Source organism: Vidua chalybeata, chromosome 5 (genome assembly GCF_026979565.1).
Source record: "Vidua chalybeata isolate OUT-0048 chromosome 5, bVidCha1 merged haplotype, whole genome shotgun sequence".
Lineage (NCBI taxonomy): Eukaryota > Metazoa > Chordata > Aves > Passeriformes > Viduidae > Vidua > Vidua chalybeata.
In genome coordinates, this window is record NC_071534.1 from 71,175,841 (window position 1) to 71,200,023 (window position 24,183).

Below are 24,183 nucleotides of genomic sequence, written 5' to 3' on the forward strand. Positions count from 1 at the left end.
TGGCTGCTGCTGGATTTCATGGCAGCATTTGGAATCAGTGATTTGTTACCCCTGGACCTCTCCTGAGCTCCTCCTTTGGCCTTTATTTTAAAATCAAAGGGAAAAATGATATTGAAGTGCTCTGTCCCATCCACATCGGTATTCCTGGGGGAAAACTGATGGATATTGCAGCCTCTTTTTGGGAAGAGAGGGCTCCAGCAGAGGAATCTTCCCCAGTTATCCAGGATTTCTGTCTCTTCCCAGTCACTTGTACCTTCAGCTGCACCATGAAGTTCACGGTGCGGGACTGCGACCCCAACACGGGGGTGCCAGAAGAGGATGGGTATGAGGATGAATATGTGGTGAGTCCAGGATTTGTTCCCTATTCCCCATTCTCACTAATTTGGGATAAATGTGACCATTGGGTCAAGTTTCCTCTCAATCCTGAAATCAATCAATCTGCCTGAAACAGCAAAATACTGTAGAATGTCATTTCTAGATCCTTCCCCAAATCTGTCGAGGTTTTAGTGCCCTGTGGAATGGAATTTGTGGGGACAGAGAGGAGGGAAGGAAGAAATAACTTCCATTGTCTGTTTTCAGAATTGTGCTGCAGTCTTTCCACCCCAAACATTGGGATTTTTGTTAATTGTGTGGTCAACGATAGGGATAGAGTCAGATTTCAGGAAGTATTGGAGGAAATAAAGGCTCCTCCTGGAGCTGTGCTGGGCGTGCTCACCTGGAGAGGAGAAGGATCCAGGGAGAGCTTCCAGCACATTCCAGGGGCTCCAGGAGAGCTGCAGAGGGACTGGGGACAAGGCCTGCAGGGACAGGACACAGGGAATGGCTCCCACTGCCAGAGGGCAGGGATGGATGGGATCTTGGGAATTAGGAATTCCTGGCTGGGCTGGAATTGCCAGAGCAGCTGGGGCTGCCCCTGCATCCCTGGAATGTCCAAGGCCAGGCTGGGCACTGGGGCTGGAGCAGCCTGGGACAGTGGGAGGTGTCCCTGCCATGGCAGGGGTTGGAACTGGGTCATCTTGAAGATCCTTCCAACCCAAACCATCCTGGAATTCCATGGATTCTGAGGAAGTCTCTCCGTGGAAGAAGCCCAGGAGGGGCTGTAGAGGCTTTGACCCATCAAGTGATGGCTTCATTTTCTGCTCTCCTTTAGTCTCACAGATGTTTTGTATAAATATTTTTAAGGTTTACAGATTAATAAATAAATACTATTTATATATTCATCATAAATACTATTTCCCCTCTTAAATAAAAAGTATTTCCCCATAAATAACCATAAATACTATTTCCCCTCTTTTTAGAAGCTATTATGGTATGCTTCTTCTGGAATTAAAACCAGGCATTGTCTTGCCAAAATGCTGTAGGCTCTTTTTCCCTTTCCAAGGTGAGGATTATTTCCATAACTGGCCTGAAAATTTCCTTTTTTTTTTCCTCCCAGTTGGAAGACTTGGAGGTGACAGTGTCTGATCATCTCCAGAAGGTTTTAAAGCCCAACTTTGCAGCTGCCTGGGAAGAGGTGGGCGATGACTTTGAGAAAGAAGAAACCTTTGCACTCAGTTCCATCAAAACCCTGGATGGTGAGATAATCCCTCATTTATTGATCACCCACCTGCCACGCTGGGGTTTTATTTAGTGTAGTAAATAATTACCTGGAATGATTTTCTTCTTCAATCTCTGAATGCAGAAGCTGTCAATAACATCATCAAGTTCTTGGGCATGCAGCCCTGTGAGAGGTCAGATAAAGTGCCAGAAAACAAAAATTCTCACACCCTCTACTTGGCTGGTAAGTGTTCCTGCTGCTGAATTTCATGTTTCCATGTCCCCACGGATTTTTCTAAACGAAGGGAAATGGTTTAGGAGATCCTGTTGTTATTTTGGGAGTTTTTTCTCTGTAGAAAGAGTTTTTTTCTCTGAAGTGACCCAGTGTGTTGAATGCAGCTGGTCCTAACTTGGAGACCTCTGCCTTGGATGTGCTCAGGCCAAGGTCTTGGAATGGGGGAATTCCATCTGTGGGAATGGTGGAGAATCTGATTTGGGAACTTGCAGAGCAGACAGAATTGAATCCCTTAAATGCATGAGCTTATGTCAGAAGGATAATTCTGGGAGGGTCTTATTCTCAACTTCCTGGTGCTAAAGACACATCCTGAGTTGCCCTGCAGCACCCACAACTTCTTCTAGAATCATGGAATGGTTTAGGTTGGAAAAGCCCTCTGAGGTCATCAAGTCCAACCATTCCCAGCACTGCCAAGGCCACCACTGACCCGTGTCCCCAAGTACCACATGCACAGGGCTTTAAATCCCCCCAGGAATGGGGGCTCCATCCCTGTGCCAGGGCTGCACAGCCCTTTCCAGGAAGGAATTTTCCCTAAAATCCCCCCCTGCCCCTCCCCTGGCCCAGCCTGAGGCCGTTCCCTCTCCTCCTGTCCCTGTTCCCTGGAGCACAGCCCGACCCCCCCGGCTGTCCCCTCCTGCCAGGGACTTGTGCAGAGCCACAAGGTCCCCCCTGAGCCTCCTTTGCTCCAGGCTCAGCCCCTTCCCAGCTCCTTCAGCCACTCCAGACCCTTCCCAGCTCCTTTTCCCCTTCCCTGGACACTCTCCAGCCCTTCCAGGTCTCTCCTGTCCAGGGCTGTCCCCAGAATTCCAGGGTGTCCCTCAGGGGACAGTCCCTGCCCTGCAGCTGTGCCCATGCTGGGGCTGGCACAGCCCAGGTGCCATTGGCCACTTGCCCAGCTGGGGATGTCCAGCCACTGTCACCAGCACCCCCAGGGCCTGTCCCAGCTTTCCAGGCTGGAGCATTCCATGGGGTTGTGACCCACGTGCAGAACCTGGCTGCCCTGGGTCAGGACTGCATCCCTGAGCCTTTCCAAAGTGACCTCTCCCTGTTGCTTTGTCCCAGGTGTGTACAGAGGTGGCTGTGACGTGCTGGTCAGGTCCAGGCTGGCACTTGGGGACGGTGTGACCATGCAGGTGACAGTCAGGAGCAAGGACGAGACGTCCGTCGATGTCATCCTGGCTTCCGTGGGCTGAGAGCTCCAGCAGTGCAGTTCCTGGAATTGCCCCTTTTTCCTGGCTGTCCTTCTGCATGTCGTTTTTATTCCTCAATTTGGGAAATCTTTTGTATGATGTTCATTTAGTGGCTGGCTGGTACTGAGCCATTCCCATGCCCCTTCCCTCGTTGTCACACAATTCCCACCTAACTTATGGCATCTCAACCAGGGAAGAGAAAAGATGTGAAACAACGGAATCAGATTTTTGTCAAAATTGCTTTTTATTAACAGAAAATAAACACTGGTTCAAGTGGTGGAATTCATATGAATTACTGTTAATAAAATAGAAATTTTTGTTCTAATTCTGTCTGCTCCAGTACAGAAAAAATATCCCATAATGGCTGTTTATAAAGCAAAAACCCCTTATTCCTAAAGGGATGCTATTAAATTCCCAACATGAATAGTTGAAAACCACCCCAAACCTCCAAATTTGCAATATTTTTGTGACTGTCTCTTCTTCCACACAGAAAAATCAATGTACAGAAGGAGATTAAACTCCATCTCTTGAGGCAGATTCAATTCTCTGAGCTTTATGTCAGGTAATAACCAAACCTCAGGGCAGCCTTTTCCTGGGTTCAAATTGGGAAAAATCCCATATGGAAAACTGGGAAGGGAAGGGGGACAGAGGGATTTTGTGAGGGAACTTCTGCCTCTCCCTGCTTGATGTTGTTGTTTTTTCTTCCCAAGTCAGGGTGATGAAGGAAGTAAGAAATTCTGATTTCATGTTCATTTAAACCTCTGCCTCTCTAAATAGAGAGTTAAGCTGGGCAAGAAGGGGAGTGCAGGGCTGGAAGAGCTGCCAGCATCCTGCTTTTCCCCTCATTTTTCCAGCTGTCCAAGGATTTAATTCAATCTGACAGCCCAGGATGAGGGTGTGAGGACAGTGTTGGATTTGGGAGAGAAAAATCAATGATTCTTCCTGCCCCCAAAGCCTGACTCTAAGCAAAGAGTGAGAGCTGAGCTGCAGCAGCTCAGAAGGAGTTGATGAAGTTCAGATAGGCATTCAGAAATCCCATGGGATCCTCCAGCTGGGGATAGTGGCTGATGTGGTCATCCAGCACGGACACTGTGGACATGGGAAGCACCTTCCTGGTGGAAGAACAGAGCAAGGCTTAAGCACAGGAATTGCTGCAGACTCAGCCCTCTTGCACAGCCAGGATTCTGCCCATTATTGGGATTAAAAAAAGCCTGGAGCAGCTCCATCTGACCCCTTCCAAGTGCTGGATTTCCTTCAGGTTAGTTTGGAGGAGGAGACTTCCTCAGGAAACAAATGTCCCCTGTGTGGTTTTAAAATGGATCATGACTGAAAATCCTGATTTTGGTGCCTAAAATGCAGAATCAATTTCCAAACTGCTCTGACTGAACCACCTGGCTGTGCAGGTGCCAGTGGGAATTAAAAACAGCTTCCTTGAGGATGGAATTGAAGGAATAGCCAGGCAAAATATCCCTTGGAATGAAGCCCCAGCTGCACATTCCCATTTTTGTCTTACTTGTAAAGCTGGAGGAACTCTGGGTGTGGATTCACAGGGTCCAGGGGCCCGTAGATGAGATGCACTGCAAGGGAAGCACAGAGATTTTATATCCATAAATTAATGGATTCATTAATTAGAACATCCCCAAGGAGACCTGCAGGAGTGTTCCCTCCTCACACAAAGCCTGGGAAGCTTCCAGTGGAGCACTGAACAAAACCAGCTCTGAATGGACTTCTGCTGGTCTGCCCTGGGGTCAAGTCCAGCCTCCAACCCCCAAATTTTTCCCTGGTTGCAACTTTTTTTTTTAAAAAGCTCCTCAACTTCCCTGGAGCAGCACTTGGAGAACCAGCTGTGAACCAGGGAACGTTGTCTCTGCTGCAAAGCTGGGTTTGAGCTCAGAATAACGAGAGGCTGATGAGTGGAAAGGAGGCTGGAAGCGAGGGGGGCAATTCCCAAAAATCCCAAGCAGTAAAAAGGAATGGATTCCTACTCACGTGGGACCGAGGTAGACATCAAAGCCCCAACCCAGCGCGCTCTGTGCTTCTTTCTCTGGTTTATGTACTGCAAAATACTGAAGGAAGGAAGGACAAGTCCTTGTCATGCAGTGGATGCTGCCCAGCCTGGAATTTGCTCCCAGGGCTGTGGACACAAGAGATCCAGGTGGGATCTGCATCTCCCGTGGGAATCCAGCAGCACACCATTATCCCTGGGCTCAGGGACTCTGTTCTCCCACTGGGGGAAGGGGAGACAAGGAGCTGAGCTCAACCACCAACCCAAGAGCCTTCTGAAAGCCACAAACTGGAAGGAACACATCCTTCCAAAATTGCCAAGCTGAAGATTCGGGATTGGGACTTCTGGGAATGGTCCAGAAGGTTCAAATCCAGAGGCAAATCTCTCCTGGGACAATGCTGCTCAAATACCTGCCACAGATTGGGCTCCAAACTCCCCCCCAAATCCAAACCCTTGACTTCCAAAGAAAAAAATCCACATCTCAGATCCAACTCCAACCTTCATTTCCCTGCCTTGCATCATCCCAGAGAATCCCTACTCCAACATCACCCCCCAGCTCTTTCTTGGGATGTAATGGTGATCCCAGACTCCAAAAGCAGCAGCTGGAAGCTCTGGAGAGCCTGGCTGAGCTCCAGGAACCTCGGAGCAGGTGTGACATTCAGCTCACGCAGGAATTCATGCCGAGGTACCTGTCCATAACGAGATTCCCGTCGTTATTCCGCACTGCCGTCCACATATCCCAGAATTCTGCCTGGGAGGGCTGCGTGTAGGGCCCAAAAACTGCCCTGAGCCTGGAAAAAAATGGAATTTGGAGAGACACGGCAGCAGCTGTGTCAGGGAACCACTCAAAAAGTACTCGAGGGCAAAAAATTCCAGCACTTCCAGTTTCCACAGCAAAGCTCCAAGTGCCAAGATGTCCCCCAAGTAAGTTGGATGGCCTGAAAGGGCTTTTTTTGGGAAAAAAAAAAAAGAGGGTTTTTAACACTGCTAAAAATATGAAAATCTGATTGTGCAGGGGCTTTGTTGCCTCTGAAATGTGTAATTCCAACACTTGTGGAGAGGAGGATTCCAGTGTCCAGGGAAAAAATGTTTGGTTTATTTTTAAACTGAAGTGCTTGGCCAGTGTGGAGAGGGAATGGTGCAGAGGTCAATCCCACCTCTCCAGGGCCAGTGCCAGGGAATCTGCTCCCTGCCAAATCCCTGATTTATGGAATCATGGAATGGTTTGGGTTGGAAGGGAATTTAAGGATAATTCATTCCCACCCCCTGCCATGGACAAGGACACCTCCCACTATCCCAGGGTGCTCCAACCTGGCCTTGGACACTTGCAGGCATCCAGGGGCAGCCACAGCTGCTCTGGGAATTCTATTCCAGGGTCTCCCCACCCTTCCAGCCAGGAATTCCTTCTCATTCCTGCATTTCCCCTTCCCCCCACATCCTTATGGATTGTGCCCAGCACCCCTGAGACCCGACTCACCCTCCAGAGAAGAAGAAGAAGTTCATCAGCCGCAGGAGGATGGGGGACAGCAACCCCCCATCCTTGAGGAGCTTGGGAAGAAAGGGGAAAAAGGAGGGAGCACAACTCGGCATCGGACACGCGGATAAATCCATGGAGAGCTTTCCCCATCACGCCCAGCCCAGACCCTTGAGGTGTCCATGAGGTGTGACAGCAGCGCTCCAAGGGGTGTTTGTTTGGGATTTTGGGATTCAGCATGACTGGAGAGGGGAGCAGCTCACCTTCTGGATGAAGCGGGGGTAGTACGCTTCGGGAAAAATCCCTGGAAGGACATCAAAAGAACAGAGCTGTAAGGCTGGAAGTGTTTTGCTCCACATCTCCCACGTTGTCCCCCTTCACGGTGCCATGAAAGTGGCCCAGGGAGCCCCAGGACTGATGCTCCCAGTTAATTACAGCACCTTGATTGCAATCCTTGGGATTTGGGTGATGGAGATGGGAGAAAGCCAGTCCATCCCATGGATCCCCATCCCATGTATTCCCATGACATGGATTCCCATCCCATGAATTCCCTTCCCACGGATCCCCATCCCATTGATTCCTATCCTGTGGGTTCCCATTCCATGGTTCCCATCCCATGGATCCCCTTCCCATTGATTCCTATCCTATGGATCCCCATCCCATGGCTCCCAATCCCATGGATCCCCATGGCATGTGTTCCCATCCCATGGATCCCCATCCCATTGATTCCTATCCCATGGATCCCCATCCCATGGCTCCCAATCCCATGGATCCCCATCCCATGGCTCCCAATCCCATGGATCCCCATCCCATTGATTCCTATCCTATGGAACCCCATCCCATGGGTTCCCATCCCATGGATCCCCATCCCACCCTGGACAAACCTTACCTCCGTTGGACAAACAGAGGCTGTTGATCAAGATGCTTCCAGTTTTGTTGTGCTCATACCTGGGGACAGCAGAGAAGAAGGTGAAACACGACCAAACCTCTCCGGGCTCCAAGAAATGACCGAGCAGGAGCTCAAATTGTGTCGGATCATCTCCGTTTCCTTTGGGAATTGGATGGACAGAAGCCTTGGATGTGCCCTGAGACACCTCAGGCACAAGGAGAAGGGGATTCTGCACCACATCCTTCCACTTATCTGCTGGAAATCGTCTTGGTGGAGACAACAAAGGGCAGGAGGGGCGGCAGGGACCTGTGGAGCAGCTCCTGGGCCACCGTGTCCCCGTAATCGTGGGACAGGAGGTTGATCCGCTGGTGCCGGAGCCCGAGGTGTCGCAGCAGCCCCTCCACGATGGTGGCCTGCTCGAAGATGGAGTAGCCATGGGGCCTCTGCAAAAGTGGGAGAGGGGTCCCAGTGAGAGCCTGACCCAGGAGGAGCCCACAGATTCCAGAATAAATGCCCCAAGGGAGGAATGTGGAATTATGGAATATGGAAAGAAGAAGCTTGTGAGCCCAGACTCGGCGGTTGGGATGTCCTCTGATGTCCACAAGGCCATGGGAGCATTGTCCATGCTCCAGAGGGGTCAAGGTGCATTTTCGAATCCCATCAAACCTAGCTGAAGGTCCACCAGAAACCTTCCCTATCCCTTCCACTGTTGTAATGACTTATCCCTTTTCCAGAGGTAAATGGGAGGAGAAAAACCAATTTTTCTCCTGGATGGCAAAAAACAATTTTCTGGAGTGCTGGGCCAAAAGCAACCATGAAAATCCTCATCCCAGGGTACTCACAGGCTTGTCACTGAATCCAAATCCGAGGAAATCGAGGGCAATCACCCGGTGGAAGCGCTGGGTCAGCCCTTCCCAGATCTGGGAAGAGGAGAAACGCATTGAAAAAGCATCCAGCGGGAGCAGAGGATGGAAAGATCTGCAGTGATGAGCAGCCATGGATGGACGTGCTCCTCCCCACCATCCCAGCAGAACATTGCAGCTCCAACAAAACAGCAGCAGGTCAAAATTTCCCCAGTAAACAGCCACACCATCCCCACCAAAAAAAGCCCAAAAGGAATTGTTGTGGCTCTTTTCCTGGACTGTGGGATGTGGAAAGAGCTTGGATTTCACACTGGGAGAGGAACGAGGTGATATCCTGGAGCACGGTGGTGCCTCCGGCAGAAATCAGGAATTCTCCTCTGGAGCATGGCCCACCCCTGCTGTGCTGCCTGCTCATCCCCAGGAGGTGAAAATCCTGGGATTTGCTGTCAGATTCCAACCCCCTCACCTTGCTCCAGTCGTAGCTGGACGTTGGGAAGCCGTGCAGGAGCACCACGACATCAGAGCTGCCGACGGCGCCGCTGGAATCTGTGGGGAGAACGGGACACCTCGGGGTCAGCTCTTCCCAAAATCCCTCCCTTCTAGGACAGGAATTGCTCCCTTCCGGAACGGGAATTGAGTCCATCCCACTGGGAATCCACCTCTCCCTCTGCTCCTCAAAACCAAGGATGGGTTTGAGTCCCACCACAGCTTCCCTTCGGAAACCTCACCGGCTCAGTGAACAATCCAGGGATTGATTTCAAATCTATGGATTTTAAATCCATTGATAAAGGGATTTAATTAGCCCAGATTAATTCCAGCAGCCTCTGTGCTGCTGCAAAAAGGGTTTCCAGTGTCTTTTCCATGTTGGCATCCATTGGAGGATCTTGGGATCCTTCCCACCAAGGCACAAGAACCAACTTTCCCCAGTGAAACGTTCTGATCCATCCCTGGCGGATCCAGGATGGCAGAAACCAGCAGGGATTTGTCACCACCTGGCCCAGGTTTAGGAATGTCCCCATGGCCACCAAGGGATGGATGACTCTGTCACCTCTGTAGAAGATGTTCAGGTCCTTGTAGGTGAAGAAGCTTCCGGAGGATTTCCAGGAGCGCAGCGCCGGGGAAAGCTGGGGGGGTGGGATGTGCAGGTAGACGGCGAGGAGGGGCACGCCCAGCAGCCCCACCTGCAGCCACCACTCCTTCATCCTGCGGGACACAGCCGGGACACCGGGGTCACCCCGGAACTCCTGCATTGCCACTGAGCTCACCAGGTCTGGAGAAACCACATCCACATCCCCAAAACTCCCCTGTTCCTATAACCCACATCCACGTCCCCAAAACTCCCCCGTTCCTATAACCCACATCCATGTCCCCAAAACTCCCCTGTTCCTATAACCCACATCCATGTCCCCAAAACTCCCCCGTTCCTATAATCCACCTCCATGTCCCCAAAACTCCCCTGTTCCTATAACCCACCTCCATGTCCCCAAAACTCCCCTGTTCCTATAACCCACCTCCATGTCCCCAAAACTCCCCTGTTCCTATAACCCACCTCCATGTCCCCAAAACTCCCCCGTTCCTATAACCCACATCCACGTCCCCAAAACTCCCCTGTTCCTATAACCCACCTCCATGTCCCCAAAACTCTCCCATTCCCAGAACCTCCATGTCCCCAAAGCTCTCCCATTCCTATAACCTCCATGTTCCCAAAACTCCCCTATTCCTATAATCCCTTTCCATGTCCCCAAAATTCCTTAATTCCCAGAACCCACCTCCATGTCCCCAAAACTCTCCCATTCCTATAACCTGAATGTTCCCAAAACTCCCCCATTCCCAGAACCTCCATGTCCCCAAAACTCCCCCGTTCCTATAACCCACATCCATGTCCCCAAAACTCTCCCATTCCCATAACCCTCCTCCATGTCCCCAAAACTCCCCCATTCCCAGAACCTGCGTGTTCCCAAAACTCCCCCATTCCCAGAACCTCCATGTCCCCAAAACTCTCCCATTCCTATAACCCCTTTCCATCTTCCCAAAACTCCCCCATTCCCATGACCTGCATGTCCCCAGGGTGGCAGGTCCAGCAAACATTTGGGGTCTGAGAGGGAAGGTCGGTCTCATTTGGGGTCTGAGGGGGATTGTGGGGCCATTTGGGGTTTGAGGGGGAACAGGGATCCACTTTGGGGTCTGAGAGGGATTGGTGGGCTATTTGGGGTTTGAGGGGGAACGAGGGTCCACTTTGGGGTCTGAGAGGGATTGGTGGGCTATTTGGGGTTTGAGGGGGAACGAGGGTCTACTTTGGGGTCTCAAGGGGACTGTGGGGCCATTTGGGGTTTGAGGGGGAACAAGGATCCACTTTGGGGTCTGAGAGGGATTGGTGGGCTATTTGGGGTTTGAGGGGGAACGAGGGTCCACTTTGGGGTCTGAGGGGGACTGTGGGACCATTTGGGGTTTGAGGGGGAACGAGGGTCCACTTTGGGGTCTGAGAGGGATTGGTGTGCTATTTGGGGTTTGAGGGGGAACATGGGGTCATTGGAAGGCTGTGGATCCGTAAGGGGTCTGAAGGGGGGTTGTGGACTCATGGGGTTTAGGTGGAAGGGAGCATGACCCCACTGAGTGTCCATGGCGGGCTATGGGGTCACTGGGGGGGGACTTGAGGGGCCATGGGCTCATTGGGGGGCCTTCAGTGGGGCCATGGACTAATTGGGGGGGGCTGAGGGGCCCCTGGGGTCACTGCGGGGGGTCAGGAGCTTATTGGGGTCTGGGGGGTCGTGACCCCAGCGGGGTTCAGGGAGTCAATGGCAGTCAAAGGGAGGGGACACGCCCACCGGAGCGGACACGCCCACCGGACGGGACACACCCAACAAAGCCCCGCCCCGCAGCCACACCCTTGCAGACCCCGCCCACAGACCGAGCCCGGGACCCCCACCCCCCCTCAGGCCACGCCCCCTCGCGGAGCGCGGGACGGGCGGGGCGGAGCCTCCGCGCGCGCTCCCGGCGGGGCGGGGCGTGGCCGCGGCCGCGCGCGCGCCGCTCTCACCTGCGCTCAGGTGCGGCCGCGGGCGCGCGCCGCCATCGCGCTCTCCCGGCGGGGCGGGGCGGGGCCGGAGAGGCGTGGCCTCCGCCCCGCGCATGCGCGGCCCCCCCCCCCCCCCTTCACCTTCCCCGCCGCTTCCCGCCCGCCGCGTCCCTCGCGTTGCCGGGCGACGCGCGCGCTCCCCGCGGCGCGGCCTCTGATTGGCTGCGGGCGCGGCGGGCGGCCAATGGCGGCGGGCGTAGTTGCGGGGTGGGCGGGAGGCGGGAGCGCGGCCGCGCGTGAGGGACGGGCGGAGCGGGCGAGCGGCCGTGAGGGGAGATGTCGGCTCGGGGCGGATTCGGCGACCCTCAGGTGCCGTGAGGGGCTTTCCCTTCTCAAAACCCTCCGGGCGGCGAGGGGGGACACGGGGCACGGCCGGGGGGAATGGTTCGTGCGGCCCCCGAGGCCGGGAGAGCTCCGCGCGGAGAGAAAACGGGAGAAGTTCTCCTTTTAAATCAGCGGGGTTTAATACCGAGATGGGTATTCAGGGATTTCTCGCTTATCTTTCTGTCTGTTAAAACCCTTCAAATGACATTTTCTGCTCCTATTCCTGTTTTTTTAATTTTTTTTTTTTTTTTTTAATTTTGGCTTCTCGTCTTTTCTGTTTTGAAACAGCTTCTAACCCGGCGCATCCCCTCGAATCCCAAGTATCAACATATAAAAACTCGTCTGGATACTGGTAAGTAAAATTATTGTGGGGTAAAACTACCCGAAATTGGTGTAGGGTGACAGAAAAAGATAATTAATATCTTAATTATCTCTGCCCGGAGCTAAGTCACCCCAACCCTGCAGAATCCTTATTGTAGTTATAACTTGTCTCACCAAATATTATAAAAATTACAGAAATTTCCTATTTATAATTATTAAAAATATAAAAAACTTCTATTTACAATTTTCCTTCAAAGCTGAAATTAAAACAAGAGCAAACTATACAATTTATGTGTATTTATATATTTTTTTATGTACTTATGTGTATTTATCTTCACACATCACCGTGCACCCCCCTGAAAATTGAGATTAAATGCTCTGTGTGTAGGTGACCACATGTTTAAAGTCTTTGTTGCCTTAAAACCTGTTTATTTATTTATTTTTTCTCTACTCTTCTTTTTTAAAGAACACTTTGGGGGTTAAATAGGTTTAAACTGGGTCAGGCTCTGTTGTGATGGTTCCCATAGAAATTACTGGTCTTGGAATTTCTGTCCATGGACTTTTCCTGTATCTTATCAAAGGTGTGGGTCAAGATAATTATTTGAGGGGTGTCTTTGTGGGTTTTTTTTTTGTTGTTAAAGCAGCTGAATTTTATCCAGTAACGTTATCTTCTAGTGTTCTCACCAAAATGTTGGGGAAGGAACAGCAGATCCTTGGATTTTTCTGTTTAGCTCTGCATTCCTTGAGAGAAAAGAGGAAAACTGTGCCATTTTTGTACCTTTTATTGCCACTGTGAAGGAGGATCTACAACAAACAGCTGTTTCCTTCAAAGCAATGAAAATTTAAGCCTCAATGGGCCTGAAGAAAATAAATAATTGTAATGAATTGATTTTTTTTTTTTTTTTGGTTACAGGAAATAGTTTGTCGAAATACATGGAAAAATTGGAAGAGATCAAAAGAAGTGAGTACCTGGGGAGGAGCAGGATGGGTTAAAAACGGGTTGGTTCAAAGCTCAAAGAGCAGGAGATGAATTCCAGGAGGTTTTCCTTGGAAATCTCCACAGATTGAATTGAAAAACCCAAGCAGGAATCTTCCAGATCCTTCTTTGTTATTGGATTTTATTATTGGAAGCTCTCTGAGCTAAGAAATCCAGGCTAGACTGATGTGGGAAGATTTATGGATCATTTCTGAGACTTGTATTTCACTTTTAGGTCACAACTTCAGCTCTTTTATCTTTATATAATTTCAGCTCCTATCAAAATACTCCAAGGCAGGAAAAAAACAAGCTCATTTTTTGTGTTTACATTGTTTTCACCACTCCTAAACATTGATATTTTGAAGGCTTTAGGTTGCTCAGATTAATGAAGGCCTAAAATATTTTTATTCCTCTTATTTTCCCACCAAAACCAGGCTTTTCAAATATTTTTTCCCAACAAAACCAATGATTTATGACTTTATTCCCAGATTATTCTCACATCAGGAGCCAGGAAAGCTCTTCAACCTCAAAGCTGCATTTATGGAGGTGAAAAAAAGCCCTGAATTGAGCTGAAAGCTCCATGAATTAGGATTTGAAATGTTCAGGTTTAGTTGTCAGCCCCACTTTCTGAGGGAGCTCAGGGGAATTTATTTGTGCAAAACAGGCCTTTGTTTGTGGTTGGTTTGTTGGGTTTGGGGTTGGTTTTTTTTCCAAACACTGCAGGTCTTTGGGAGGGGAAAAATGAAAAGAGGAATGACCTTGAGCTTTCCAAAATGCTCTATTGACTGAGATTTCAGTGCTGGACACTGCCTTGCTTTTTATTTGTGTTGAAAATCTTGGGTTTTTTTTTTTGTTGGTTTCCAATCTCACTGCGGATCTGTTCCCTGCAGTTCTTTTATTCCTTTTTTTTTTTTTTTTTTTTTTTTTGGGGAGGAACTTTCTCATTCTCTGCAGGCTGAATGGACACGTTGTGTTCCCAGGGAGTGGGGGAACTTCTCCCCCTTGGTTTCTCAGGGATAGATGACACCCTTTGGATGCAGATTTAAATCCCCAGCACAGGCACCTCTCTGTCCCTTATGTAACGTGAGAGATTTAAATCCACGCCATCAAAAATTAAAGAGCTGCACCCACCACAGTCCATCCTTTGGAGGATTGATTGACTTGAGGACACACAGGAGGGCTCTTCCTTCTCTCTGCTGTCGCTTCCCTCCTCTCCCAAAGCCCTCAGGAGCCCATCCCTGGAAAACAGAACCATTCCAAGCAAAACCATGTCAGAAAATTCCAACGGATCCGCCAGGACCGGACCGGGTACGTGGGGTTGCTTTTGGAGCTGGAAGCAGCACTTCTGAGCTCTCTGGGAAGGCATTTTGGGTGGCAAAGGCAGGATCTAGGGCAAAGAGGCTTTTTTTGGGGTAAAAAGTCCTTATTTGAGGTGGGAAGGAGCCATCCAGGAGCTGCATCGTTTGGCAGCAGTTCTGCTTTGGTGTTTTTTATCCATCCAGCACTTCCCAAGCTTTGCTGCTTTTATTTGTCCTTCTAAATGAAGTTTATTTGCCGTGACAGAAAGGCTCTTTTTTGACTTTTACTGGGCAATTTTAATCCTTGAGCAGATGAAACAGGAAATAATTACAGGAAAAAATTGTCGCTGGGTTTTTTTTTGAATTAGAGGAAGATTTAACAACCACAGTTGAGGTTTGAAACCCGGTGGTTTTGCAAGAACCACGAGGGTCATTTCCCAGGTAATTGACATCCTGCAATCCAGTTTCTGCACCTCCTGTGCTTCAGCCCCGTGGTTTGCATGTGCAGTGGGTATTTTGGAAGGGCTCCTTTTTTCCTAGGACAACTTGTGAGGAGCAAAGAGGTGCTTGTTTTGCAGCCTGATCAAAATGATTTCAGGCAGGATGTTGAATTTGGGGAACTCTGAATGTGTTGGGAAGAGATCTCAGCCTCCAGCATTCCCATGGCTCTCTAAACAACTCAGCTGGGGAATTTCCATAAGCAAATCCCACAGGAATTTTTTTGTGTGGTGGCTGCAGGAATGTGCAGGGGAGCCCTTCCCCCTTCTCCTCATCTCCCCTAAGCTAATGGAACACTCAGCAGATGGTTTCAGAGGATTTAGAATCGTTGAACTGAGTGGATTTGCCCAAGATCCTGAGCTCCATTGTCATCCCTAGGAGTTGAACAGCTGGAGAGGGACCAGCTCCTTCCCAGCCCTGCCTTTCCCAAAGGACAAAGCTCCCATTGCTTCCCAGGACAGGTTATTCCATATCAAGATGTTCCTACTGATACCCATCCTGGCTTCTCTTTCCTCCTCCCACCTTTTGTTTCACTCCAGGAGGTTTCTCCCTTCCTCTGCAGGATCTGGATGGGACCAGGCTCCCACCTTGGCTCTGGGAATCTCTACTCTGGATCTTTGCCAGCAGCTCTGCTCAGTTTTCTTCTTCCCTAAGCTGTGTCTTCAGGATTAAGATTCAATTAGGCCAGTTTCTTGTATTAATTACCCATTAAGACTCAATTAGTCCAGTTTCTTGTGTCAGTTATCCGTTCCTTGCGAGATCTGTGTCAGCAAGTGGAAAAAATCAGAATTTAATGATCAGATAAAGTATAAAAATCTTGGATTTTTTTTAATTGTTAAGATGAAACCTGCGTGTTTATCTTGGTATTTGCAAAGACACGATGCCCCGTGCTCTGATACTGCTGTAATTTACACAAATTAAAAATTAAGGTAAGTTAATCTTTTGGTTTAAGGAGCTTTGTGACTCCAATGGGCCCCAGAGAACAGCAGGGAAAGGGGGAAATCCTGAACTGCTTCCTGCCCCAGCACCATGGAAATCATAAATTCATATTTGAGTCTAAAAGCAACTAAATCTTCCTCTTCCACTTCATCATGTCTGGACAAGATCTCTCTTTATAACTGGTCTTAATTAAAATTTCTCTTTATATCTGGGATTAATTAAACCTCCTCTTTATAACTGGTATTAATTAAACCCTTTCTTTATAACTGGCATTTCACAAACTCTCCAGATTTTCTGCTCTCATCCTTCAGCACAAACCTGCCCTGAATTCCTGCTTGGCTGTGGAAGAGTCTCAGAGAAAAGCTGGGATTAAGCCGTGACCTGGTGTCTAAAAAAAACTGGGAATGAGCTGAAAATTTACCTTGTCCTCTTTGTTTTGTTTTTGTAGATTACAGGTATAAAAAGGATGAGCTGTTTAAAAGGCTGAAGGTGACAACTTTTGCTCAATTGGTACGTACAGATCCCTCTCTGGCCTCCAAAATCTTTTAGGAGCAGCATTTGTCCTTGGAATAAAAATTCCTCTGTAATTATTTAGCTTTAGTTGTAATTATTCTGTCTTGGCTTCATTCTGCCTTTAATAAAAGCAAATAATTCATTTCCACATTGGCCAAATGCCTTAATTACAAATTAAAGTTTGTGGTGACTACATCTTTGAAATTTATTCCTTATTTGATTTGTCCATTAACTTAAAAGGATCTTCAAGGATCGTGCAAAAGAAAAAGGCTGTGTAAAACAGCACCTAAATCTGAATTTTGTGTCTGCAGCCCTCCGTGACCCCAGGTTTAACTGCAGAATGTGGGCAGTTGGGACTTCAAGGCTGTCTGTGCATTATTTTATTTAACAGCAGTGAATCATGATATTTTAAAAAGTGAAAAATTGATCAGGAAATAAAGAGCTGGGGAGTGCTGGTTCAAGAAAACTGCTTCAAACTAGAAAAAAAAAAAATCCAAATTGTCTTCTCAGGAGAGAAGGAAAGGGAAGGTCAAACTTGGAGATGCAAAGAGTGGGATCCTGCAGACTCGGGATTTCTTTTTTCCCCTGGATTGTTTTCCTTGAGCTGCTCCCTGCCGTGGATGTGGGGATCAGTGTCTGCTTGTTTTTTGTGCCCTGCAGGTTCTCCAGGTCGCCTCTCTGTCCAATGAAACCTTAGAAGTGACAAACGAGGAGCTGCACAAGCTGCAAGGTGACAGCACCGATGGCAGGGACATAGTGGGAGAGCTGGGGGTCGCTGCCAGGGGGTGAAGTGGCAGAGCTGGCACTGCAGCAGGGCTTAATCAGGGGGAAAAATGGAAAAATAAAACTTCACCTCTGGCTTGGGAATAGAAACACTCCTAACAAAAGAAGGGTTTGCAACTAGGAAAGGCCTTGTGCTGGCAGCAACATAATCCACATCAAAAATTCTGTTTTATTGACTTCTTCAAATGAGAGCTCAAGCCCTAAAAAATCTGTTGGCTCTTTATTATTTTTAATAAGGAGCCTCTGGGTAAATTCTCCTCATTAAGAGGATGAAGCTAAATCTGTCACACTTTTCTTTCCAGGAATAGAAACTGCCCTTAAAACCTGCTTGTTTACCTCCTGCAGCTCCTTAGCTCCTCGTGCCCTCTTCTCTCCCCAGATGCTGATGGTGCAGGTGACAACGCAGCGGGGACAAATGGGAAAGGGAGCCCTGAGGGGACACCCAGCCCTGTCCTGTTCCTGAACAACTCAGGAGCCGGGGAATCCCATCGCTCCACGCTCCAGAGGTGCCTCACAGTAACATCATTTTCTTCCTGGCTTAGCTGATGATTATTTGAGCCCAGCTGCTGATTTTAAATTGCTGCTGAGTGGTTTTATCCTGTATTTCTCATTAAAGCCTGGGTTTGTAGGTGAGAGGGGGGGGGGATTGGCAGGATTTCCTGTTGGAATGGGTTTGGATTAAACAGCAACCCAAGGTTGTTGTCACCTGATGAAGGTCTGACAAAGAAATGTGTTTGTGGGATTCCATCCAGGCCCCCACATTCCAGAATTTTGGGGATAACACAGTGCTCTGGTCAACTCAGTCATGTGCATTCCTGTTAGTGATGGTTTTGTATAGATATGGAGGGACAGGACACAGGGAATGGCTTCAAAGTGACACAGGGATATTGGGAAGGAATTCCTGGCTGGGAGGGTGGGGAGGGGCTGGAATAGAATTCCCAGAGAAGCTGGAGCTGCCCCTGGATCCCTGGCAGTGTCCAAAGCTGGGCTGGACAGGGTTTGGAGCACTCTGGGATAGTGTCCCTGCCCATGGCAGGGTGTGGAATGAGATCCTTAAGGCCCCTTCCCACCCAAACCATTCTGGGATTGAGAATAACTCCAAACCCACCATGTGAGGAGATCCCAGGATGGTTCTGGAAGAGGCAGCTTTATGCCAGCTCTTCCCCAGCCTTGGAAGTGGTGGGGAACCACAACAGCATTCCTTAACCTGCCTTTCCCTTTGCAGCGTGATCAGTGGGGTTGGGGAGCTGGACGTGGAGAAGGATTCTCCGAAGGAGGAGGAGGACACCCAGGCCAAGGAGAGGCCTTATCCCGACTGCCCGTTCCTGCTGCTGGACGTGCGGGACCGCGACGCCTACGAGCAGTGCCACATCGTGGGAGGTGAGCAGCCACAGTCCCACAGGCACCTGGGCACGGATTTCAGCTCTGGGAATGCCAGCTCTGCACTTTGTCCCCCAGCTGGGACGTCACTGGGTGTTCCCAGTGCTTATCCCTCCTTCCTGGGAGGGGATGAGGGGCCTGAGCTGATGTTAATCCCATACTCAGTGGGTTCTCAAGGCTGTTGGTGTTCAGCCTCTGGATGATTTTCCCTCTTTTTGTTTTATTTCCCCTTCTACAGCTTATTCCTACCCCATTGCAACGTTGTCTAGAACCATGAATCCATATACAAATAACATTCTGGAATATGTATCCTTTACATGGGAACGTGAGGGGATGTTGGTGGGAGCTCCCAAAATCAATTGGAGTTTATCCAAGCAAAATTAGGAATCTCAAAAAGAGTGGGACAGGAGGTGGAGTTGCCTGGTGCAGCTCCACTGCCCCCATCAGATGCTGGATTCTATTTCCTCAAGGCTGCTCTTGACTCCAGTGAGAGCTGCCTGGATTTGGCATTTCCCTGGATTTGGGCTGCTGGAAGGCCAAGCCAGACTTGGGCTTTGCTCTCCTGCTGTTGCTCCAGGGATGCATCCATCAAATCCTTTGGCTTCCTGTCAGCACCTTGATGGGACTGGGGACAGACAGAGGATTATTAAGTGGGATTAGGCTGATCATTCCCAGGCTGTTGATTCTGAGGGGAGGTTGTAAACAAAGGGGCTGTTGCCATTCCCAATCTTCAAGCAATGCTGGATCCAGTGGGAATTAAGCTGTGCCTGGCAAGCCTCAGCCACTGAGAATTCTGCAGAGAGAACGTTCAAGCCAAGTATGGAGTCTTCCCCTCCCCAATCCCACTTGTCTCTTTTGCTTCCTAAAATGTTTCAATATCCTCTTAAGTTCCGAAGTGACTCCTTAACAATTCCCATGGCAGAAAAATGCCCATGGAAAAATCATCATCGTGTACGACAACGACGAGCGCTTGGCGAGCCAGGCGGCCACCACCATGTGTGAGAGGGGCTTCGAGAACCTCTTCATGTTATCTGGGGGTAGGTGGGGCTGGGAGAGCTCCCCCAGCCCTCCTGGGGGAAAGGAGAGTGGGGAGCAACTTGTGGGAGCTGGAGATGGGGAAGATCTGGGTTGTGGAATCACGGGATGGTTTGGGTTGGAAGGAAACTGAAGGATCATCCAGTTGTGTCCCTATGGGCAGGGACACCTCCCACCATCCCAGGGTGGCCTTGGACATCCAGCCTGGCCTTGGACATTCCAGGGATGCAGGGGCAGCCCCAGCTGCTCTGGCAATTCCAGCCCAGCCAGGAATTCCCAATTCCCAAGATCCCATCCATGCCTGCCCTCTGGCAGTGGGAGCCATTCCCTGTGTCCTGTCCCTGCAGGCCTTGTCCCCAGTCCCTCTGCAGCTCTCCTGGAGCCCCTGGAATGTGCTGGAAGCTCTCTCTGGATCCTTCCCTTCTCCAGGGGAACATTCCCAGCTCTGGGAGCAGCTCCAAGGCCTCCTTTGGACTCTCTCCAGCAGCTCCACGTCCTGCTGCCATTGTCCCCAGAGTTGGACTCCATGTGGGATCTCACCTGAGCAGGGCACAGGGGCAGAATTCCCCCCTCTCCTGCCACCCACATTTCTCCATCCAAACTTTGGCCCTGTGGCTGCATCAATCCCTCGTGACTGGTCCCTCCTGACCCATCCAGCTGGGATAACAGCTGCTCTGTGTCCCTGCAGGCCTCAAGGTCCTTGCCCAGAAGATCCCAGAGGGCTTGATCACCGGCACGCTCCCCGCGTCCTGCCAGGTGGCAGCTCCCACGGGAACTGGCCGGAGGAAAGCGGCTCCCAGGCTGCCACCCACACGTGCAGAGAACAAGTGGAGGTTTTCTGCAGATGACCTGCAGAAGTTAAAGCATTACCTGGCTGAGGAGCAGATTCCTTCAGACACTGCCAGTAAGAGTCCAGTGCTGCCTTTTTGGGCTTGCCTAAAAGCACAGGGCCAGGCTGATGCCTCAGGGTTTAGCTTTTATATTTTTCAGATTCTGAGCTGCTTTGGTGTGTGGGTCTGAGCTTCACATTATGGGATGGCGAGCTCTCTGCACAGAGCAGGGAGACAAAACAATTCCTGCTCCAGCTGGGCACCAAGGACAAATGACCCAAATCTCAGGCCCAGGAGCACAAACAGCGTGGGCTGGAGAGAGAAAAACAAGCAGGATGGGAGTGCCTGGGCTAAAGCTGGAATGGGACAATGAACTGCAAGGTGCAAATGGAGCAGAGCTGATCCCAGTGAGAGCCCCCGGGAGCGCTCGTGCATTTTGGGACCATTTTGGTTCCTCTTGGCTGCAGCCCTGGCTGGGCTCTGGTGCTGCCCAAGGTGGATCCATGCAGGAGATCCTTGGAATAAATCCCTGCTTTATTCTTTAGCTCTGCCCAGCCTCTGCCCCAGCTCAGCCTTCACAAGGCATCAAGGCAAAATTAAAAGTATAAAAGGGGATATATTTAATGAAAGACCTTCAGGTACATTAAGGGCAGATGAAGTTAATTAACCTTTTATGTGGAGTTTAGTCATGCACTAATGATTTGAAAAATATAAAAGCTAAAATTCCAAGGCATCACCAGAACATGCTTCAACCTCATCATGAAATGGTTGGGTGGGAAGGTGTAGGTACAGAGTTTGTGGTAATTGGGAGTGGGGCTGTGGCTGAGCTTCATCCCTAATGGGCACAGCTGTGAGCAGCAGGTGAGCAGCACTGACAGCAGTGAGCCATGGAGTGCCCAGGAGTGCTGAGCCACCACACAGGGAACAGAGGGCACACAGTGCATTGCATGGACATGAGGGGATAAAGGGTTGGGCTAGAGGACGAGAAGGGCAGATGCTTGCAGCTTCTGAAGTGACATGATGTTATTCTGTGTGGGCTGAAGCTTTCTGATATTGTGTGGTGACACTCTGGGTATGGTGGCTGTCTCCACTGTGACATGTGCTGTGACAGGATGGAGGGATGGAAGGAGGGATGGATGGTGCAGGCACACAGTTTGTGGTAACTGGGAGCTGTACAGTAATGGGCACAGCTGTGAGCAGCACTGACAGCAGGGAGCCATGGAGTGCCCAGGTGTGCTGAGCCACCACACAGGGAACAGAGGGCACACAGTGCATTGCATGGACATGAGGGGATGAAGGGTTGGGCTAAAGGACGAGAAGGGCAGATGCTTGCAGCTTCTGAAGTGCTGTGGTGTTACTCTGTAGGGTTGAAGCCTTGTGACATTGTATGGTGACACTCTGTGTGTTGTGGCTGTCTCAGCTGTGACGTGTGCTGTGACACTAATGCAGTAGAGGATTTGAAAAATATAAAAGCTAAAATTCCAAGGCATCACCAGAACGTGCTTCAACTTCATCATGGAATGGTTGGGTGGGAAGGGACCTTAAACCCCATCCATCCCACCATGGGCAGAGACACCTTTCCCTATCCCAGGCTGCTCCAAGCCCATCCAACCTGGCTGGACACATCCAGGGATGGGGCAGCCACAACTTGTGGACAACCAATTTGTGATGTGGGGTTGTTTTTCCCGCAGGCCGCCTTTCCCGGGGTCTTTCAGGCCATGATTCCAAGCTCTCATCCGTGAGGAGCAACCCCAGCCCTGCTCGCACCATGGGATCCCTGAGCAGCCGCTCCCACAGCAGGACCAGCATCCAGAACAGGCCCTGGAAATAAATGAGCATCCAGGTTTTGGGGAATCCTGAGCAGTGCAGCCCGTTTGTGGTTTTAGGAATCGGCAGGGAAAAGCAGCCGTGGTGAGAACTGGCAGCTCGGGTAAGGCTGGGCAGCTGGAATGATGTTTCCTAGAAGCAGGAATGGCATCACTTGGGGTGCAGGGCAGGACAGAGGTGATAGAACTGGTTTTGTAGGGGAGGGAGAAAACTGCTAGTAAAGGCTGGGACCAGTAGAAACTGTTCCACGAAGTTTTTAGTCCAGCTGAAGGAATTTGTGTCCGTAACATTCCTGGGCCGTGCCTGGAGCCATGGAATGGAGTGAGAGTGAACAGGCCACAAATCATCTGTGAGCACAAACTTTGGTGGTTTTAGCAAAGATAAATACATTCAGCAACTTGCCAAAAGTGAGAGAAGATCCTGGAAGGGTTGTTTGTTGTTTTTTTTTAAATAAATTATGATAATGAACAGAAGTATTTGTAATAAAGATGTTTTTTATTGCTCAGTTGGTGCTGTGACAGTCGTGCTTGCTTGTGGACACTTTGTGAATAGTTGTGTCTTTTTCAAGGTGAGAGAGAGGAGGAGAATAATTGGAGGTTTTTTTCCCAATGACTCCTTTTCCAGTGGTTTTTTAGGAGTTTCTTTAAGGTTTAGGGTGGCTGAAGGAAAACTTGCTGCTGCTGCCTCACCAGGGTCCCTAAAACAGAGTGGGACCCTGGAATCTGGAAGTGAACAGGGTAAAGGTTTCCTGGAAAGTGAGTAGCACAATTTTCCTCAAATTGGTGCTTCTGGATAACCTGGGAATCCTCTGATTTTCCTGAGCTGTCTATGGGACACTTCAGAGGTGATTTTGGAGGGATTCTGCTCTCCAGTTTTTCCATCTGGCATTGTTGAACCTGATCCTGGTTTAGCTATTGTGGTCTTGTGGGGTTTGTGTGTATTTTTGGATTCAGTGGTTTTTCCCCTTTTTGAAGCAGACAATCTTCAACACATCCCAAAACTCACGAGTGATTTTGGGATAATTCTGGTGAAAGGACAAAAAGTAGGAGAAATGGCACATAATTTCCTGTTGGGCAGCTTAGGATTCAACATCCCTATTTATCTTTTATTGTGACTCTGAGTGTGAAATCAGACAATGCTGATTTCAGGACTGGCAGGTTCAGTCTGATCAGGTCCTGCTGCTGTGGGAGTAGATTTTTCCAGCTCCATGAGCTCTTGGAAGTGTCATTGCATTAGCTAAAATCCTGGTTTTGCTATCCAGCTGTGGGAGACAGATCCAGAATCCCTGGCTGCTCTGTGCTGCATGAAAACCTCCTGGTGAAACTGTTGGACAAAACTGGCTTGAGTTGTTTGAGATCCTCCAAATCCAAGGAATCAAAGCAAGGACTGGATGTGCTTTCCCACCATCTCATTGAATTTGTGTGGATTTGGACTCTTGGTGTTGTTTGGAGCAGAGTCAAACTCCGTAGAGGCTGAGAGGTTTAATTGTTTAATTTAATAAAATGTAAATTACAGCGTCTGTTTGGGTGATTTATTTGCAGCTTTGAGAGCTGTGGAGAGCCTGGAAAAGCTGGGAGTGAGCAAGGGCTCAGCTCCCCATTCCCTAGGGATTGCAGCAGGTAAGGAAGGATCACACAAGAAAGGTTTGGCTGGGAAAGGGACCTTAAAGCCCATCCGGTTCCAACTCCTGGACACCTTCCACTGTCCCAGGTTGCTCCAAGCCCTGTCCAGCCTGGCCTGGAAAACTTCCAGGGATGCAAGGGCAGCCCCAGCTGCTCTGGCAATTCCAGCCCAGCCAGGAATTCCCAATTGCCAAGATCCCATCCATCCCTGCCCTCTGGCAGTGGGAGCCATTCCCTGTGTCCTGTCCCTGCAGGTCTTGTCCCCAGTCCCTCTGCAGCTCTCCTGGAGCCCAAATAAATCCTGCTGACTTCATGTCCCAGAGCCCAATTCCCTTTCCATCCTCTGCCAGATCAAAGGGAAAACCACCACCTTCCTTCCTTTTTGTTCCTGCTATTTTCATGCCCTTTCAATCAATTCCTTTTCCAGGCCACTGGCCCAGCACTCCCTGTTTGTGCTGGCACCAACTCCAGCTCCGAAAGGGCTTTTCCACCCAATCTGGGAAAAAGGA

At 49.8% G+C, this 24,183-nt stretch overlaps 3 protein-coding genes across 4 annotated transcripts in view; 2 read left to right on the plus strand and 1 right to left on the minus strand.

The window, feature by feature from the left end:
• COPG2 (COPI coat complex subunit gamma 2) overlaps positions 1 to 3,346 on the plus strand; it is a 24,350-nt gene extending 21,004 nt beyond the window's left edge. Inside the window, exons 21-24 of the mRNA XM_053942763.1 lie at positions 244 to 341; positions 1,436 to 1,574; positions 1,682 to 1,780; positions 2,894 to 3,346. Of these exons, the coding sequence (XP_053798738.1) occupies positions 244 to 341; positions 1,436 to 1,574; positions 1,682 to 1,780; positions 2,894 to 3,024 (467 nt within the window). The 3' untranslated portion in view covers positions 3,025 to 3,346. The remainder of the gene's footprint in view (positions 1 to 243; positions 342 to 1,435; positions 1,575 to 1,681; positions 1,781 to 2,893) is intronic.
• On the minus strand, positions 3,242 to 11,358 carry MEST (mesoderm specific transcript). The gene is made up of 12 exons (XM_053942764.1): positions 11,290 to 11,358; positions 9,301 to 9,455; positions 8,719 to 8,798; positions 8,232 to 8,309; positions 7,696 to 7,832; positions 7,390 to 7,448; positions 6,764 to 6,804; positions 6,504 to 6,574; positions 5,716 to 5,817; positions 5,011 to 5,087; positions 4,535 to 4,598; positions 3,242 to 4,133 (listed from the first exon to the last, which is right to left on the minus strand). The coding sequence occupies exons 2-12, from the start codon at positions 9,452 to 9,454 to the stop codon at positions 4,016 to 4,018; spliced, it is 981 nt and encodes a 326-aa protein (XP_053798739.1). The 5' UTR covers position 9,455; positions 11,290 to 11,358; the 3' UTR covers positions 3,242 to 4,015.
• Positions 11,359 to 11,553: 195 nt separating this feature from the next.
• Positions 11,554 to 23,566, plus strand: CEP41 (centrosomal protein 41). Of its 2 annotated transcripts, none has more exons than XM_053944135.1 (11): positions 11,554 to 11,637; positions 11,941 to 12,004; positions 12,887 to 12,934; positions 16,133 to 16,194; positions 16,858 to 16,927; positions 17,360 to 17,486; positions 18,206 to 18,360; positions 18,599 to 18,666; positions 19,283 to 19,397; positions 20,084 to 20,299; positions 21,917 to 23,566. In XM_053944135.1, the coding sequence occupies exons 1-11, from the start codon at positions 11,605 to 11,607 to the stop codon at positions 22,054 to 22,056; spliced, it is 1,098 nt and encodes a 365-aa protein (XP_053800110.1). In that variant the 5' UTR covers positions 11,554 to 11,604; the 3' UTR covers positions 22,057 to 23,566. The 2 variants fall into 2 exon arrangements, with proteins under 2 accessions (XP_053800110.1, XP_053800109.1); XM_053944134.1 differs by lacking the exon at positions 11,554 to 11,637 and adding an exon at positions 11,691 to 11,805.
• The last annotated feature ends 617 nt before the right edge of the window (positions 23,567 to 24,183 follow it).

What these genes read in the sequence shown, in the direction of transcription:
- CEP41 (XM_053944134.1), top strand. Translation starts at nt 11,710, where the DNA reads ATGGTTCGTGCGGCCCCCGAGGCCGGGAGAGCTCCGCGCGGAGAGAAA. An exon ending in TGACAACTTTTGCTCAATTG is followed by an intron (nt 16,195 to 16,857) that starts GTACGTACAGAT and finishes TGTGCCCTGCAG; the next exon opens with GTTCTCCAGGTCGCCTCTCT. An exon ending in GATTCCTTCAGACACTGCCA is followed by an intron (nt 20,300 to 21,916) that starts GTAAGAGTCCAG and finishes TTTTTCCCGCAG; the next exon opens with GCCGCCTTTCCCGGGGTCTT.
- MEST (XM_053942764.1), bottom strand. Translation starts at nt 9,454, where the DNA reads ATGAAGGAGTGGTGGCTGCAGGTGGGGCTGCTGGGCGTGCCCCTCCTC. An exon ending in TTGGATTCAGTGACAAGCCT is followed by an intron (nt 7,833 to 8,231) that starts GTGAGTACCCTG and finishes CCACTTTTGCAG; the next exon opens with AGGCCCCATGGCTACTCCAT. An exon ending in CCTCTGTTTGTCCAACGGAG is followed by an intron (nt 6,805 to 7,389) that starts GTAAGGTTTGTC and finishes ATGTCCTTCCAG; the next exon opens with GGATTTTTCCCGAAGCGTAC.